We start from the raw sequence: 19805 nt of genomic DNA, 5'->3' as shown, positions 1-19805 counted from the left end.
CCCACAGTGGGATCAATGAAGTCATAAAAGTCATATCTTAATTATAAAACCTTACTTCATAATATGAAATATTTCATCATATAATTTAATTTGTATTGTTATAATGTAATTGTGTGTGTGTGTTTTTATAACTTAATGATATGAAAAGCATTCTGTGTGTGTGTGTGTGTGTGTGTGTGTGTGTGTGTGTGTGTGTGTGTGTGTATAAATAAATATAAATATAAATGCACACACACACACACACACACACACACACACACACACACACACACACACACACACACATAGCTCTGACCAAGTGAAAGAGGCACTGTGTTTAGATTGGTTCTGCTGTGATGCCTTGTGGGTAATGAGGCTTTTACACTAATAGAACCCAATTTCTCTTTATGTGTGTCACCATAACCACAGCAAATATGTAAAGTACAGCAAAATTTTAATACTGATTCCATTCTCATCAGAAAACTAATAGTATGATTTGGGGAATTCATTCAATCTGTTGTGACCTAAAACTCTACCATATCTACTCACTGTAAAGTCAAATGCTTAAGGTAAGGTTTTATGGCAGGACACATTTAAATCAAATTTACAAACTATGCTAGGTTTAATTTAGAGCAATCTCCATTAGTTCAACTAAAGGCACTGATAAAAATTGAATATTACATTAAATATTAATTTAGTGTTGGGTGAACCAAAAGTACACCAGAAAGGCAAAAAGAAAGGATCGAGTTTAACTCCTAGTACATATTTTCAGCTTAAAGTCATGCAAACAGTTCATTATTGGTATGTATGCAGTATGGTACAGGTCAATTATGAAACAGCCCAACAATAAAAACAACAATAATAAATAATATAATTACTATTACAAACAATAATTGTTGTTAATAATAATATAATAACAAGAATCATAATAAGAATCACACTAATACTGAAAAAAAAATACTGTCCCAGAATGTATTTAAATTGTTCTACATTTTGCATCACTGTAGAAAAAGCAATCAAAATGTACACTATAAAGAATGCAATATAGTTTTTTTTTTTTTTTTTATTGCTGTAAACCAGGTCAAAATGAAGAACTGAGCACAAAAGGATATTTTTCACAGTACTTTATTTGAAGCAAATAAATGCTTTTGGCCTCCATACAACCTGCACTTTGCCACCCAGACAAATGTATTCCATTTTAGATTTAGGTTACGTCTGATCTGTGTTTTTGAATGTATTTACATTTAAGTATTGAGGTAATTAATAAAAGAAAATTAATGACAAAAGTCCTTCACTGTTGAAGCCCAATATCGAAGGTAGTGATCATCTAGGCCTCCAAGTGAACTTCCTCTCTCCTGTTGGTGTCTATGCAGAACCATTAAGAACCAATGCATTAACTGACAGTACAAGGCTGGGAAAGAAGAGCTTGCTCAATGTGACACACAAATTGCAGACACGCTAGATCTATAGTAAAGTAACAAATTTAACCAATTCATTATAACATTACCATATACAGGTCTGTGTACAAACTGCTGTAATGACATATCATGGCCTTTGCATTTACTTGACACTGCTAAAAATAATCTGATCCAGTTTATTTTTTCTGCTGCTGTTCATTAACTATATGACCACAACCAAGTCATGGTAGGATACAGCTGGCATCATCGGCTGTACTTCTTACAGTCAATTTCAATATTGTTACAACTGCAGTCTTCACATAGTCTACATTACACAGGTTAGTCATTGTTTCAGATTCCTCATGTATTTATCTTACAAAATTATGTGCTTTTGAGATACTCTAAAATTTGATGATGAGAAAAACTTTTTTTCCATACTTTATTAAGTCTTTCACTCAAAATTCCAGACTTTTCAAGGTCTGGAAAACAGCGTTTCAAAATTCCATACTTTTTAAGACTTTCGAGACGTGTACATGCACCCTACAATTGAATGATTCATGGGAATGAGACAGATCCTGTGACAGTTAATTGGAATAAAATATTTTTATTATAACATTTCAGAACAAACATTGAGCAGCTTTACAAGTAGAAGACTTGATTAAAGCTGCGTAGGACTTTCATCACCAATTTTTCATCAAATCTGTAAAACCCCAGTCATAGCCTCAGGATCATGAATCCGTAAGTCTTTCCTCGATTACTCACCTGAATCTCTTCCCTCACGATGAACAATTTCAAAGTGTACTCCACCATAAACATCCATTTATTTACAAACGGAGCCGGTAGGTCACTCTGGCATTTTCAAAATTTGTCACGACGTGCTTTGTGGAAAGCGGAGCTCCACGCAGACGCAGTAACAAGACGCAATGAAACCGATTCCATGATTGTTGCCACTGCGGCTTCCCACAATGCATGTCGTGACAAATTTCTGAAAATGCCCCAGTGACCTACTGGCTCTATTTGTAAACAAATGGATTGTTTATAGCAGAGTACATTTCAAAGATGTTCGCCATGAGGGAAGAGATTCAGGTGCGGAATCCCGGAAAGACTCAAAGATTCATGATACTTAGGCTATGACTTGGATTTTACAGATTTGATAAAAAAAAAAACTGGTGACGGACGTCATACACAGCTTTAAAATCAAAGTTGAGAAGAATTCTCAGATCACCTGATAAACCTGCTGAGACAGCTGACAACATCAGAGTTATTATTTCTAAACTCGATAAACTTTTATTTTCCATGTTTGTTTTAGCTGATTTAAACTTTATTAGGTACTCATGTTTCTCTGCAGCTCATCCACACAGACACAAACAACATTTACTCAGTCACTTATAAAATAAAATCAGCACAAAAAAACCCAAAACAAAACAAACAAACAAAAACAAACTCAGCTTCATTCCACTCAATATTCAAGTTGATTAGAGTCTAAATTACTGCAGAGATGATACAGTTTCTGGTCTATGTCCAGTTGTACAGTAGTTCTTGGTTCTGTTCTTCCAAGGACGTGGATCAGAATGACAGGTTGATGAGTGGAGCATCGTTGTTCTTCTTGTTTTCTGGACTCCATTTGATGAGAGGAGAGCTCAGATCGATCAACTGAGCAAAAAAAAAAAACAGAGGTAATTAGCCAGAAAAGCAAAATGTGACCTGATGTAGTGGGACATCCTAGGAATTCCTGGTAGATTGCATTTAACATGCTATACTGGGACAGAAAACATAGTGGCATATTAAATTGTATGGGCAGGTCTAGTTATTTGCAGCACGCCCCCAAACTCTGACATTTTACTGGTGCTCTTTTTTCATACTTGTACCTCCTCTTGTCTACCAATCAAATTAATGCACTTACACTTGCATTAACTTGATAATATTTTCATTATTGCACTACTATAATAACTGCATTACTTCGTATATTTTAACCCTCAGAGGTCCAGAGCACTGTTTCAGACCTCTGCCTCTCCCGTATTTATTCTGTTTTTCTCTAATTTTTTAATCATTCAGCATTCATTGCCTTTAATTTAGAACAACCCAAAGATTCATCTGGTTCCTCTTAAGTCCAGATTTTACATTTTCTTCGTCTTATTTTACTGAAATTAAAAATGAAAATTATATTCTTATGGTGAAAAACTATAGAAAAACAAGTGTTCAGAGAAAGCAAACCTCTGCCAAGCACCCCAAACGGTGTGCAATTTAACACTGATAAATTGAAATGTCCACAGAGTCCACATTCCACAGTGGATGTGGACAATTTTGTGCCAGATACAAGATATTGTTATAAGCTACGGGTGGATCAAATTGGAGGCCAATCGCAGTCGTTTTGAATTTTTTAATGAATTTTCAAAAATTGCTCAATGAGAGAAAGGAAAATTTGAGATTTTGTGACCTTGCTGTGACCTTGAACTTTGGCCTACTTGGCCCAAAATTTAATGGGTTCATCCCAGGGCCTAGGCCCATCTGTGGGTAAAAGTTGATAAAGATGGATCTAATAGTTTTCCCGTAAAGTTGCTAACAAACAAACAAACACACAAAGCAAAGTGATCACAAGACCTCCTGGCAGAGGTAATCACTGTTTTCAGATTCCAGATTATATTTTCTATTCATCTAAACCCTACAAAGGAAGTTAAGGCCCTTTATTTTAATAATGTCATGGGTGTTTCTCAGGGGATTTATTTATATTTAATTAACTGACCATGCACACGTGTCTGAAAAGAATATTATCAACTAAATTAAAGCAAAGTCAAACATATCTGTTTGAATAAATTATGGAGCCTCTGAATTTACAAATGAGACAAAAAGCAAAGAAATTCCACATTGATACAATTAGAGGTTTACAGCGATACATACAGTTCTGTGCAAAAGTCTTAGGCCACCTTTAACTGTTGCCTTTGGGTTGAAAACAGCAAAGTTTTTTATTTCTCATTCTCTTTTCTTGATATGCAACAAGAAAATACAGGGATTAGAGCGAAACACAGAGTGGCCTGTCTGTTTGTCCCACATGCTGCAGGTTGCCTATTTGTGGGAGCGGTACATCCCTGCCAGCAGGAGGAGGCCCAAATATGTGCACATATGTGGGGGTTAGAATTGGTCCAGATGGGGTGGGGGTGGGCACGGCATCTCCTCACTCCTTGAGATCCGTCCCCCACATGAACCTCCTCCATACTGAAATCTCACTCCATCATGTCAGGTAGTGATGCGAAGTCAGAAGTGCCCATTCCCTCTAAACTGCCCCTCTTCAGATCAATTTAATTTATTTAATTTCTCTGCAGAATTAATTTTATTATACTACATAAATGTCATTGCCTGTAGTGTATCCCTAATGGTACAATAAATCAGTCATTAAGGAACATGACATACTTTTTTCATGAAGAATATAAACAATATTTAGCTTTTATTCGTATCGACCCTATTGAAATAGAAATTCAGATTCACAGGAAAATCACTGCTTATCAATTAATCGTTAATCGGTTGACAAGCTCAACCAACTAATAATAAATAAATTAATCAATCATTTGCATCCCTAGTTGGAAGGGTTAACTGTGAAATGTAATAGGTAGATACAATGGCAGGGGGTTGGGCAGTTACCTCTGTGGAGCAGGTCTTACTGGTGCGGATCAGATCGGGGGTATTGGTCAGATCAATGAGCAGTTTTTCTTGAGGCTGCAGAGCTGGAGCTGGAAGGTCCAGGAGGAGAATCTGAAACAAAAACCAGAGAGGACATGTAGACCATCAGACTGACGCTGAGAGGTTCAGCTGAGGCTGAACTGATTATTTTGTCCATGAAGCAATGAACAGATATTTAATGGGTGGAACTGTCCCAATTCCAAAACAGACAAAAGAACAGGAAATCCATTCTGCGCTCCCTCTGAATATGAAGAGATCCCTCTAGAATAAACACAAAACCACTTTTCTTACACATAAAAACATAATTATGCCCCCCTCCCCTTTTTTTTTTTAAATTTTTTTAAATAAGTTGCTCCAAAACGTCCTAAAATTACACATTGGAAATAACGCCTTCATTCCTCACACCCATAGACATTAGGGGTGCTACAGTATACGTCGTACAGTTCGGTACGAGCATGTACCGTGGTATGGCTCATTTGTCATTTTCAAATGACATTTCTGGACAACTCCCGTTTATATTAGAGCTTTGCAAGACGACTGACTTACAAATTTCTCCAGTCATTGGTTGGAGCCGAACGCGGCTTCTTCTTCTCAAAAAACTTTATTCTTCTTCGTGGTATTTGGCCAGTATGGTAATTAAGCACAGTGCCCTCTGGTGGATTGATTGAGAAATGCTCATTCCAATGTACATGATGCAGAAGTATGAAGGCAGTAACGCATGACAACATTAGAAACAGACATACCTATTTCCGTACGTAAAGCGAGCATAAATGAACCTTAAGGCTCTCCATCAGCTCCCAGTTACATTTCGGCACACAGCCAGGCTATAGCCAACCTATGCATCCGAACTGTACCGAACTGCAAACCGTGACTCAAGAACCGCAATACGCACCGGACCGTGGATGTAAGCTGTTGTAAGCTGTTCCTACATATTTTTGGCTGCTAAGGTGTTCTTATATTTCTTGTGTCTATGCAAAAAGTTGAAAAGTCAATGAAACGTAATTTCATTCTGCACTGTATCAGTGTTGGTATTGTGTTTGAATGACAATAAAGTGAATCTTGAATCTTGTGGATAACCTGTACTGTTCCATCCCTAATAGACATGTTCTATAATACAGTTTGTAAAACATTCTGTGAATTGTCTTCTACCTTCCACCACACCTGAGTCTGCATTTGACAACACTCCCCAAAAGAAACAGGACAACTGAAAATCCAGGAACTGAAACCATAGAATCCACTGAAATGAATGTGTTTGATATCTGACCTCTTGTGTCTTGGTGTTATTCTCCACCTTTGCCTCCAGTTCGGTTTGTGTTCTCATCTCTGACTGGCTCTGACTCAATGCTTCAGGTGCTGTGTTCTCTGTCTGGTTGGGTGGTGAGGAGGTTGTGGGTGGGGCGGCTATAGGCTCCTCCTCCTCCAGACTGAAGGGTTGAATGACTGTGACTTCAACAGACTCGGCCTCTTCAGTAACAGGAGGGGACATGCTAAAAAACACACAATAAAAAATCCCTAACAGTATCAGACATCAGCATGACAGCTAGATACAAGCCTCAATCACATGAGTAGAATTCAGAAATGTAGGACAAAGACACCACTAGAGTTTGGACATTGGGTTGTATCACCCGAAACCTTTACCAATAACAACCTCTCTAATGCCAAACTAGCAAACACTACAAGGTTTACAATGGACAAAGTCTGAACGAGGAAAGAGCAGGTGAATACAGTCAACATATGAGGGGTGGAGGTGAGATTTGCTGGTTTTAATATTGGTCAAAAGTCGTACGCTACCTAACATTAGCCTTGTTACCCTCAAGGGCTACAATGCCAGTGCAGCATTAAGATTAGCCCCTTTTCCACAAGAGGAATTTAGAAAAACCTTGGCATGTTTCCACTGGCATTACCGTAGTAAAAAAAAAAACTTTCCCTCAACACCAAACTTTCCTTGGGAAAAAAAAAAAAAATTCCTGGTAGGGGGGTAGAACTTTTCAGATTCCCTGGAAGTCTTGAGGGGTGGGGCTGTGTGCTGAAGAACACCGATTGGTGGAACACAATTGTAGTGTTCCACACATACGATCACCCACAATTTTTAAGCCAGTGCATGCCTGCAAACGTGTTTATTGCATTTCTAAAAACTACTAAATTTGTGTTTTGGTCATTTGGATACTGGAGCAAAAGAAGAGAAGCTATGAGGATCAGACAGACGACAACGTCCAGTTGAAGAACAGGCTCTTTTGAGCACACTCAGTTTGCTCTTACAAGTGCACTGCAATCATCGGTCCGATCATCCAAATATGATAAACAGCCTGTTGGGCAAATACGCTTAAAAGAAATTCACAAGGACTTCAAGTCAGCAACTTCAAAAGACAGAGCCTGATTTGAATACATTTCCAGGAACTTTGAGGTGGAAACACAAGCCACACAGATTACGAGGGATGCTTTAACCCGGGTAAATAAATTCATGGTAATAAAAGTTAATTGGAATGTTGGTGGAAAATGGGCAATCATCCGGATCTCACAGCTAAATATTAATTACGGTGGCAGCTCTGATCAGTATGAGAGCAGTTCGGCAGAGTCAAGACTAAATCTGAAAACCCCTTATATTACCAGAAAAAGACAAAAGGTCGGGAAACGGAAACATCCTTATTATCCTCTAGTCTGGGGGCAGCATCAGTGACCATCAGATCGAGGACCTGGTGAGTACATGCATCCTGACTACCTGCTTTTTACAAAGCTTCATCCAGGCTGAGAAAACATCACTCAGCGAAGCCAAGAGTAAGAAATCCTGATAATTGGACATTTCACAGTCTAACTGGAGAAGACACACTTTAAACACAATGAACAAGAGTTACAACTGGAAGGTTATGATGAAGAAAACCACAACCTAGAATATGAAAAAAGAAACTTACTATAATAAAAGAATAAGGAAATAGTGGGTGGAATGAATGTACAAGTCGCCTCAAACATACATTCACTTGTCATTGCTCTTGTTTTAAATGTGAGAACTGGAGGTTAAAAACTTATGTTGGTGGAATTAACATAAAATGTACCTGAATAAAAAAAAATGGTTGACTGGTCAATATTAGCACTTAATGCAGAAAAAAACTTTTCTTCTATCCATTTACAGGCCAGTCTTGACTGTTCCAATATGGCAGAGGTGATGTGTGATCCAGTTCCATATGACCACGGTTCAAAGAGTCTCACCTGCAGGGGGTGGGGCTGCTGTGGGAGGCGGGCAGTGGATGGGTGGGCTGGAGCTGGCTGGTGGGTGTGGCCACAGGGAGAGCTGACAACCTACTTCTCAGTGGAGTGGGGAGGGCAGACGGACGTCGAGCTTTCACCTGCAGAGTCCTGGTACCAGTAGAGGGCGTCAGAGCACTGATGCAGGGCTTCTGAGGAAGACTATGGAGAGGAAGCAACGGAAATATCACAAACATGCAGTGGAGGAAAGTAACATGACTAATTTGAGGCTCATATTTCCATTTTATGTAAATTCACACAAGTATTTCACAACATCTCAGAGGCAAATATTGAACCTTTTACTTCATTTCATTTGTTTGAACACTTTAAATGTTTCTCAGCGTCTCATCACCTGTCCACGCTCTTTGTTGACACCAGTCTCTTCGGCTTCAACATTTTTGACACATCTGGAGACGAAACACCTGGGAGAGCAAGAGAATCCGTCAGACTGGGGACATTTAGATGGGAGTTTTCTATGTGTCAACGTGGGCTACAGTGAGGGAAAACAGAACCGTGAAAATATTTCAGTCTGTTTTCAATTCCCAGCACATCATTTTATCAACATTAATGTTCCTGTAACTATGGGGAACTGTTCCTCTTCCAGGGGTCTGTGGGAGCCAAAAGAAAACTGTTATGGTTCCGAACAAGAAAAATTAGTCTTAAGCTGTTTTAATGTCACTGAGAAGATAGGATTAACCAACAGTTGTGAGAAACAGCCTCTCACTCTGCATTTGGGATTTCACTGCACTGACGCCCACTTGCTGCAGAAAATACAGAGCCTCAAACTCTTGGTTGACTCACTGGGTTCACACTGTTCCATGTTGTCACTTGCCCAGTGCAGCCACTGCTGCAAACCAAAGAACGCTGCTGTGATAACAGATCATTCTAAATTGCAATGTCAGAAAAAACGTTCAGAGAATCATAAGAAGCCAGTTCCTATTTAAGCTGCATACTCCACAAGTACAGACAATTTTCTTCTTGCTCCCAGAGAAAAAAATTGTCATTTTTTTCTTATAACCCTGGTTTTGGAGTTCTCATAGCTTGTTCTCCACCATCCAAGCCGACCTTTCTACTCACGCGGTGTGCGAGAACTATTGCATGACTGGTCAGGTATTTAAAGTGGGTGTGGTTAATGCAGGAAAGTGGAGGACCTCCCAAGAGGCACTTTACTTTCTCATACAGTATTCAGTGTCCTGGCCAGAACGAACTTGATTCTTGTTTTTGCCAACTCAAGAAGAACCAATTTCTTTGTTCTCGTGGCATATGTAGCCATAGCATTTTAAGACTCATTAATGTTAGACAGTTATTTTAATAACAATTCAGGCCTTGACATTTGGATTTTTAAAAACCTGTTAAGACTTAGTTGTGAATGGATCAGTCACCACAGGAGCTGTTCAATAAATGTCTGTGAGAGTGAGCAATAAAAAGGAAATGATACTTTCCATGATCTTAATCAAAAACTATCCTTAATACAAATAAAACAGTTGCTTGATGAATGTAATTTCAATGCCTCTAAAATACATTAAAAAGGAAGCAATAGTTGCTGAATTAACAAGTGGCAACCTTACATTTTATACTTTAACAATATGACTATTATCTCCTGAGTAATCCTGATGAATTGTTGAATTTGACATAATTTCATAGCTTTACAGTAATAACACTGTACCAGAGAGCACTTTTAACCCTTTGGGGTCTGATCATATTTCAGCTGTTTTTGAATACTTCTGATTTTTGCCTTTATAAAAAGTTTTACTACACCCGTGTTTGGCATGTTTTTTTCGACTACATGATCTGATAAATACTTTTTCCATTTTAACTTACTTTAGTAACATATTGGACCAAAGACATCATCAAAAATAATCAAATCTAATTACAATAAAACCACAAACATGCTCAATGAATTGCTTTGGAAATTGAAGAAGTACACACAAATTACAAATATGAACATATAATAAAGATAGAGCTGAATATTCTATACTACGAAATTAAAACTACTCTGGTTTTACATCGTCTATGAACATGGTCCATTAATTTCAAGCGAAGTTGACAGTAACACTCTAGGTGACTTAGTTTTTTGTTATGGTGTTTTGAAAACATAACGTAATAGATCGGGGAGGATTAAAATAATTTGATTTAATAAGATTGAGATTGAGTAGGAGGGACTTTATCTTATTTGCACTTTATCTTTTTAAACTTTTTATTATCATTGCTATCATTCCTTTTTGTAATCATTTTATTTATACTCTATATTTTCCTCACTGGAGTTTTTATATATATATATATATATATATATATATATATATATATATATATATATATATATATATATATAAACAGCTTAAACTACAAAGATGATGCAGAAGACAGGCGGCATGCTGTACTGTTCTGCTGTTTCTCTGACAGTAAAGAATAATTAAAAAAACACAATTGACCAAGTTTTAATCAGCCTTAAAACTTCAATGGAATAATCCTGATCATCTATTTATCCTGACAAGTATTCATATTAACTGATCACCTCTGACTCCTCCGCTGGGTGTTGGAGCAGGTAGCGTCTGAGGTTTAGTCTTCAGTCCACGCTGCAGTTGGGATAAGGTGGATCCTGAAGCTGGGAGGGCAGGGATGGAAGCCGTCCTCTCCACAGCTCTCTTGGCGGACGTGGCGTAGATGGGCGACGCCTCTGTTCGCTTCAGGGGTGTGGCCCTGGCTGTTTTAGGAAATCCTGGTTCTGACAGCTTTCGGTTATGAATGGACAGAGATTGCCGGCCAGTGGCAGAGGATGGGGGATCTGGAGGCCTGCTGACCATGGAGCGGCGAGGTCTGCTCTGATTGGCTGGCTTGCTGACACTAGTGGGCAAGGGACTAATGCAGGTAGTCAAACTCCGGTCCAGAGAAGAATTGAGTTTCCCTGAGATGAAACAAAAAAAGAAAGATGAGAAACGGTTAAGACTTTTATATAGTGTTAGTTGTTTTCACACCAAAAAAGTATTTTGAAGTTGAGTCAGTTTAATGTAGAAACAGTCTGTGTTTATCCAGTCTGGTAGCAGGTATCTGGAGTTTACTTTTAGCAGGAGACTGGGATAGGCTGGAGTTGAAGCTGGACACTGATGATGAGGATGAAGACGTGTTCCTCCTGTTTGTCACCCTCCTGCTCTCAGGGGTGGGAGCCTTCATAGCAGACCGGGTCTTCACAACAATCTGGTTAAAACAAAATAAACATCATCAATTTCATCTGATCAGACACTATTCTCTGATTTATGACACCTCCATGTAGCACACTGTGTACACAATGTGTTCGCATAGTGCATTATTGATTCTTAAACTGTAATCGGGCAGCTCAGAATCGCTAACTTTCATCTCAGTTATCAGCCAGTTTAATTTACTTACCTGATTTCAATTAAATTTTTACCATAAAACAAACATTAAAGATATTACATTGCATCTCTGTGAAACTGCCATGTAGCCAAGATGGTCACCACTGAGGGTGAAAATGTGCAGGATTCCACGAAACTCTTTTATCTTCGTGAGTTCTTCAGTATCAGGAAGAGTTAAATGTGAGTTGTAGGCTGTAGGCTACATACGGCTCTAATAAATGTGATGTGAGGTCTTTTTTCATGGATGGCAGAGCGGAATAATTTAGCCTCCTCATCACAACCAGAACATGATTTACAGTTTATCAGAATCAAATCAAAATTAATGTGGACAGGGTGCTTCCATTTCATCTAGGCGTATTAACTGTGACAGAAAAGGCAAAAACCAACTCAGGCAAGCAAAAAACGGAATCTTTTGAAATGTTTTTAAGTTCACAATTTTTTTTTTTTAATTTTGGCAATTTTAACATTTTCCAATGCAAAATGTACTTTAAATATATATAGAAACATATCTATAGACAGCAAACAGATGATACCTTGGTGGGTGGAGCCAATGAGCGTTTGCGCTGCAGGCTTGAGTTAAGGGACGAGTCGCTGACGTCCAAAGCCACGCTGGCTGAATCAGAGAGTAGATCCTCATATGATCCTGTCCTGCTGGAGCCTGGGCTCGGCCTCCGACTCCCAGACACCTGAAATATGAACAGTTTCAATGGCTGGTTTCTGTTGACTGAATTAACTTGGAAACTATGATTTCATAGACAGCGACGACACTTAACAGCAGTAGAACAGGAAGATAAGGAACAAAATATGGGTCTATTTGTACCTCAATTAGTGCTGTGTTATATCCATTGTGTAATGATTTATTACTATTATTATCATTACTTTATTTTACCAGGTAAAATCAATTGAGAACAGCTTCTCATTTACAATGACGACCTGGCAAGAGGCCCAAACAGACAAAAACAGTGACAAAACAAAACAGAACAAAAGAAAAATGGATAAAAGGAAACAGTACAGATGAATCCAAGACTCACAACCAATAGTGAAGAGACTATGAAGTTAAAAACAACATAAATAACTACTAGAGTGTATGGGGAGAGTCAACACATGCAACAGTCAACTAGGGACTATTGTAGTTTCTTTTTAAATGTACGGAGTGATGGGAGAGCTGAAAGTCTAAGGGAGTTTTGAAGGGAGTTCCAATCATTTGCTGATGCAAAACGAAAAGAATTCTGACCGAAGACAGTGCGGGCTTTTGGAGGCGATAGAGTAATGAAATCGTGGGACCTCAGGTGGTAGTTACTGTGGGAAAGGTGCAAAAGGTTGGAGAGGTACTGAGGTGTTTTCCTTAGAAGAGTCTTGTAGATAAATCGAAGCCAATGATGAAGTCACCTGGTGTGGAGGGAGGGTCAGCCTATCAGTTTATACCGATCACAATGATGGGTGGAAAAAGGTGTACCAGTAGCAAAACGGGTGGCTGAGTGGTGGCGAGCATCCAGGCAGTTAAGGGCACACTCGGGAGCCATTTTATAAATGACATTATAATCAAACATAAGGAGTATGGTCATCTTCATCAGGGTACGTTTTTCAGAGTGTGTGACTGAAGCCTTGTTATTGTAAAGGAACCCCAGTCTGGTCTTAACTTTGGCCTGTACATTATTGATGTGGAGCTTGATAGAAAGTGAGTGGTCCAGCCAGAGACCAAGGTAATTCATGTTCATAGTTTCATATTAATAGTTTTTGTTCTGTGAATCACTCTTTACAGCAATACTTTGGGAAATTGGACAATGGCCTAACTAATGATGATCCATTAGTTTCCATAATTTTGTCTTGTGTTTTAACTCAAGTGTTTTCTAATGAGATGCTTTGTTGATGCTTGTGTGGAAGCACCAAATAAAAGAAACTAATTACATTGTAAATTACTCTATAGTTATTTTAAGCCATTTCCTAACTCAATTCAGAACAGTTACTGAAACATGATGTATAACTGTTACCGTGACATAAAATTATAAATCATGGTGTTTATAATAGCTCACATTTCAGCTATGGTATTATAACTTTTTATGTTTTATAGACCAGATATTAAGAAAAACCTCTCACTTTGCTTGGTGGCTGGAGTCTGGATTTCTCTGGCTGGCTTTTGGTGGTTGAAGACGAATTGGTTGGGGCAGCAGGTCGGCTTGGCAGTACCACACCGACACCGAGCCCAGCTTTCCCTCGCAGCGATGTCCTGGGCTGAGCCTTACCCCTGCCAACTGTGCCTGAGCAGCGATTTGAGGCTGCAGTGTGTGTAGGTGCAGTAGTGTGCTGGGTGGGGAGGGTGGACAATCCTCCTCCAGCAGTGGAGCTGCGTCCCCTGAGCAGGCGGCGCTGAACAGCAGGTGGTAGCTCCTTTAGTGGGCTGTCCTGGACACAGAAAGTCTCTCGTTTGATGGGGCTAAGTGTGCTGCTAGGCTTACTGAGCATGCACAGTTTTGCTTCAGCGTCCTGAACAAACTCATTCGTGTCAGTCTCTGTATTGGCCTTTGATTCAGCAGTTATATTGTCATTCTGAGTCTGGCTGGGCTCAGTGCTCTGGAACTGATCAGCCAATTGGCGAGCTTCTTGACAAATGGCATCCAGCTGATCCCCAGATAGTGGACTCCAACTTGTACCAACGCCACTGCTTTCAATCCGTGAAACTATGCTTCTGGAAATGCACCTCTCCTTATGACCAACCGGGCCCAGGAACACCTCGTCCTCGTGGTCATCATCACCTGTAGAACTGCAGAGATGAACACCATCAGCAACATCACAGCTGAGGGGAAGGACACAGACAACTTTGAGCTCAGTTTCAAAATGTGACATGAGTACAGGACAAACACAATTCATTTAGTTCATTTTATATTTAATGAAATCTGCTGTATTAATTAAAAAGAGAATTTTGACATTGCCCTGATGCAGATACAATTAATCCTTGGTTCAATGATCTTAATATTAAAAGCTTAAGGATCAGGTTTTTCAAGTACATTTTCTTTCACACAGAAAATTCCTCCAGTTTGTAACTTTCCAAATAGTAAATAAAGAAGAGAGTCTAACTGGTGATGCTGGCCTACAACTATTACCAGTCTATATATAACATGATACAGTATATTGTAACTAATAATACAAATGTTCTTATTCTGACAGTGAGCTGTTTTAGTTCCTGCACTGACTCAATCATATCTGCTAGCAAGAGTTTAGGAGCTGGCAATTATTAACTCACCTGGTATATGCCTCCAGAAAAGTTTATTATTATAGGTTTTATTACATTGTGAATGAAGTGTACACCCTTCAGCAGCTGAGTCACTATAAACATCTCACAGTGGTTATTAGTCAATCTAAAGGAAGGATCCTTTAAAGATTAATTTGCATAAATCTCCTGATCTTACCAATAATAAGTCATATAGTAAAAAACATAAATAGTACATGTATTTCTTAGTTTTCTATTAAATGCTACGGTCATGTGTGTCAGTGTGTTTTGAGGGCGATGAGTGAACAGAGCAGAAGGAAGGACTCTGGTCTATGAAATGAATATTGAGGAAGGATCCTTGAGACCAAGAAACCGTCAGTAACTCATGTCTCTGAATTAACTAGTGTTATATTGACTATTTATTACATCTTTAAATGCTGATGTGTTGCAGCAGGTTTGTGTCTGTGTGTCGAGGGTTTCAGTGTGTAACACAGCTGTCAGGTGTTTGTTACCTGGCCGGTGACAGAGAGACGTCGAAGTCAAATTTCTCATCAGACAGAAAGAACACGTCTGTTCAAAGAAACAAAAGATTATCATCATCTTCTTCATACCTGTTGATAATATTAACAGTGTGTTTAAATGGGAGTCGCACTAACCGCTGTTAGCTCCACTGTCCATCCTGCTGCTTCTCCTCTGATCCAGATCAGACCTGCAGCGGATAATTCAGCTCATTAAACCGTAAGAATAACATGAATTTGTGGTGACAATAGAGAGGACATAACAATTACACATATATTCAACCTTCAGGTTAACATTAGCCTGCTAACTTCACAGCTGAAACGCATGAGATTTAATTCAAGACTTTAAACACAAAGTCTGAGTCTTTTAGCCGCTCACGGACTCATAAAGTGTCACACTTTAACTTTAAATAAAATCACAAACCTCTAATTCTTCCAAAATATCACAAAATCTTCTTTCTGACTGACCCGCGACAGAAAAACACTCAGACAATTCAAATCTGCTGGGCTGTTTGTCACATGACTGAAACGTGCTCAACCATTGGCTGACGGAGTTTCTTCTTTCTCTTCTTTTGACTTTAATGGCGGTTGGCGATCGTCTCTCGAATGCATTTACTGCCACCGTCTGGTATGGGGTGCGTCTGTATTAATGTGGATGTCAGAATCAAAGCTGCCATTGTAAAAAAAGGATTTAATAAACATAGAATAATAAGCTAACAAAAATATAAATAAATGTAGAAATATAGGTAAATTGAGGAATAATTAAATATGAAAATAAATAATGACAGAAAATACAATACATACATTTTATTTATTTAATTTTCTGTGTTTGTGGATACGTAATTTATTAAAAAAAAAAAAAAAAAAAAAACACCTGCCTATTTATCATACAACTGAAACCACATGTTTTGATTTTTTAATTTTCAATTTTTATTTTAATTTATTTTATCGCATCATTTACTTATTTATTCAGTTTTTAAATAATTACTGCTCTGGTTCTCTATGGGTATTTTACTGCTGTGAGATCATTTTAATCTCTTAATATTATCTTGAGTAGATCATTTAGTAGTAAAGTAAAGGATTTGAGTGGGCCTATTTCTATAAACACTGCTCATGCCAATTTGGAGTCAGGTTTTTCTATTTATTGCAATTGATCTGTTAATCCACAAGGTGGTGCCATGTGTAGTGAAACCAGGGTTGTGGAAGACTTAAACTATCTGTGATTCTTGTCCTGATAGTGTCTTGTTGGACAACAGATTAACTCAAAATGCATTACATATAACAATGTATACATCCATTTTATAATTAATAATAAAAAAGTTTGTTATGACTAAAAAAAACCCAAAAACATATGCACATTTACAACCCCAATTAAATAAACAGTTGACATGCTATGTAATGTCAATGTCAATAAAAAGCAATGCAACTGTAAGGTATTGACTAAACAGAATAGGAGGCTTAGCTACACTGGTACCTGCCCCCAGATGGCACTGTTGGACTGATTTGTTCTCCATGTGGTTTGACTCTGTGGTTGTTCCTTCTTCCAGGCAACTACAAAGATGTCTGCCAGTCCAGGGGCCTTTGTCCTGAACTGGGGTCATGCTCAGAAGGCAAACCTCAACTGGTTCAGACCTTCAGTCGGACCCCTCCTGAAGGTTGGCACACCTGTAACCCTGATGTTAATGGATCTGCAGTATGTCAGGGCAGTGGCGGTCCTAGCTTAAATGACACCCTAGGCGAGAACCCCCTGGAGCCCCCCCCCCCCCCCCCCAAAAAAAAACAAAACAAAAAAAACAAAAAAAAAACAAAAAAAAAAACAAAACACACATCATAGTTTAGCAAACTGTGATGTTTTATTATATGTCCACAAGGACATCTAAAAATACAAAAAAACTGGCAGGGTCTGTGTGGAAAAAAATTATATAATTTTAAATTAAATGGACAATACCTTGACAAGAGCCTACTGTAATGTGATGTAAGTAAAGGGCTCCCATGTTTCCAATTTGCCATTCCTGAACTTGATAAATGAATGAACCATTTTATAAACAATTTCCAACAGAAGCATAAATATAGCAGTCAATTTCTAACTATTTTTTTCTTTTAAACAATCACACACACACACACACACACACACACACTTGCAAAAACCGACCTGAAGGATCCTCCTGCTGGGGAGAAGCAGGAGCAAACCAGTCTTGATCCTCAGTATCAGACATTAGTGGAGACACTGTCTCTGAGGACACAGATGGTGTCTGTCCCTGAAGTGTCCAGCTCATTCCAGAGGCCTGTGTATCTGAGGAGGTAGAGGGGGGTCGAGGGGGTTCTCGCCTAGGGCGTAATTCAAGCTAGGACTGCAACTGCTCAGGGGACATGGCTTTACCTTTCAGTGGGATTCACTTCCCTGACAGCTCCTTGGGGGTTCTCATGTGGTTTTATCTCCAGGGAGTTAAATCACTGCCTGTAGGTCTCAGGGTTAATGTCATATTTAGCAAGAATGGCATTTTTCACTGAACAGTCAACAGAGTCCTCCCATATGTACGAGTGTGATTGGTGGTTTTAAGTGAAAAATCCAGACTAACTTTTGCCATCTGCAAGTGTACTGAGAAAATTTTTCTTGTGATCATTATCTGTGAATCTTTCTGGTCTAGGCTCATACTGTGTGGGAAACTGACCAGGGATCAGCCTAGACCTGAAGCTGGTGTGTGGATAGGAGGGGGGATCCGGAGATAAACAGCCCTGAACTTCTGACTACATGAACTGGATGTGTAGCTGAAATTCTTTACCTTCACCCTCAGTGCTTCAAACTCCATCTTTATCCTCTTCGCTGGTTTCAGTCACAGGGGCCACCCTCCAGCCTGTGGACCCTTCTTGTTTTTTGCCCTTTTTTTTTCCCAAAATGGGGCACTTGGACTTCCTCTTTACCTCCTGCCTGGTAGCTCCATCATCATCATCCTTCTACCAATATATTCAATGTCCCTTCTCTGCACATGATGACAGATGCTCTATTTAGACAAAAATATTGGGGCACATCCCACCTACAGCTAGTAGGACTTGACATTGCTATTTATGTGAAATATCGTGGCAAAAATGTTCATTCAATGTCAATAAGTATCTCAATAAACATCAAATCAGTATTTCCAAGGCTAAAGACTGATTTTTCTTCCTGAGTGCAAGTTGGATAAAACAGACAGTTACATGTGATTTAAAATATGAAATGGTTATTTAAGGTCAGAACGTGACAAATATTTTATAAATCTGGAGGTAGAACACTACACACACACACACACACACACACACACACACACACACACACACACACACAAAAACATTGAGTAAAGGATAAACCAAAGTCTTAACCCATGAAGACCCAAACATTCACTGTCGTCCAAAAGCATCCACTGATCTAAACTGTTTAATACCTGTTGATCCATTAATCTTATTAGTACACATAAATAATTGGTGTAAAATGCAATTGGTCATCTTTTCATGGTCATCAGATATGACCCATTTGGACATTCAGAGGCTCTGTAGTAAACATGGAAACACCGTCATCTTCTACAACATTGATTCACCAGTAAAACCCATGGAGTTGGATCAATGACAGTGGATGGACACACTTGGTTTATGTTCAGTTAATGTTATATTTACTGAAAAAGTACATTTCCTTCAGTTTTCTCTGTTTTTGACAACTTTAATAGAGCTTTCATTAACAATTACATGATTAGCAAATTAAATAATGAAAATACCTGATTTTGACTAAAAAAATGCAAAATATGGAGAATAATATAATAAATTGTGATAAATCACTTTTGAAAGGTTAAATAGAGAGAAAAATGTACTTGAAAAGTGACACTAAAGTAGTGCTGGGTCTTTATGGGTTAAACCTGTTTTTTTAAATAAAAACTGCTGCAATGATATTTATTGCAATATAAACAAGAAAAGCACTCGGAGAGCGCACACCTCCACCAAGGCAGATCAGTGGGCCCCCGTGCCCCCCCCCACCACAAACACACACACACACACACACACACACACACACACACACACACACCCCTGATCACCACCAAAATTTAATCATTTCTTCCCTGTGCAAGTATCAATATTTCCTGAAAATCTCATGAAAATTCATCCGTAACTTTTTGAGTTATCTTGCTAACAAACACGCACGCACGCAAACACACAAAGCAATCACAATACCCCCTGGCGGAGGCAACTAGAAAAGCACTTGGAGAGCACAGACCTCTGCCAGGGTAGATCAGCCCCCCCCGATCACCACCAAAATGTAATCATTTGTTCCTTGTGCAAGTATCAACATTTCCTGAAAATTTCATCAAAATCCTTCCATAACTTTTTGAGTTATCTTGCTAACAATCAAACAGACAAACACACAAAACCAGATGAAAACATAACTACATTA

General features: G+C 38.7%; 1 protein-coding gene across 1 annotated transcript; it reads right to left on the bottom strand.

The window, feature by feature from the left end:
• Positions 1-2677: 2677 nt before the first annotated feature.
• On the bottom strand, positions 2678-15850 carry gtse1 (G-2 and S-phase expressed 1). Its single transcript, XM_030135695.1, has 12 exons — positions 15813-15850; positions 15527-15579; positions 15383-15440; positions 13760-14423; positions 12196-12348; positions 11351-11486; positions 10807-11196; positions 8644-8713; positions 8256-8453; positions 6316-6538; positions 5013-5123; positions 2678-3029 (listed from the first exon to the last, which is right to left on the bottom strand). Exons 2-12 carry the CDS (start codon positions 15546-15548, stop codon positions 2943-2945), a joined length of 2112 nt encoding a protein of 703 aa, XP_029991555.1. The 5' UTR covers positions 15549-15579; positions 15813-15850; the 3' UTR covers positions 2678-2942.
• Positions 15851-19805: the final 3955 nt, after the last annotated feature.

Source organism: Sphaeramia orbicularis, chromosome 6 (genome assembly GCF_902148855.1).
Source record: "Sphaeramia orbicularis chromosome 6, fSphaOr1.1, whole genome shotgun sequence".
In the NCBI taxonomy this organism is placed as follows: Eukaryota; Metazoa; Chordata; class Actinopteri; order Kurtiformes; family Apogonidae; genus Sphaeramia; species Sphaeramia orbicularis.
This window is presented reverse-complemented; position numbering and strand designations above follow the sequence as displayed.

Coding starts and splice junctions, on each gene's coding strand:
- gtse1 (XM_030135695.1), bottom strand. CDS start 15,548: ATGGACAGTGGAGCTAACAGCG. Junction 11,197..11,350: donor ATCCCAGTCTCCTGCTAAAA/GTAAACTCCAGA, acceptor GTTTCATCTCAG/GGAAACTCAATTCTTCTCTG. Junction 5,124..6,315: donor ATAACACCAAGACACAAGAG/GTCAGATATCAA, acceptor TTTTTGTTTCAG/ATTCTCCTCCTGGACCTTCC.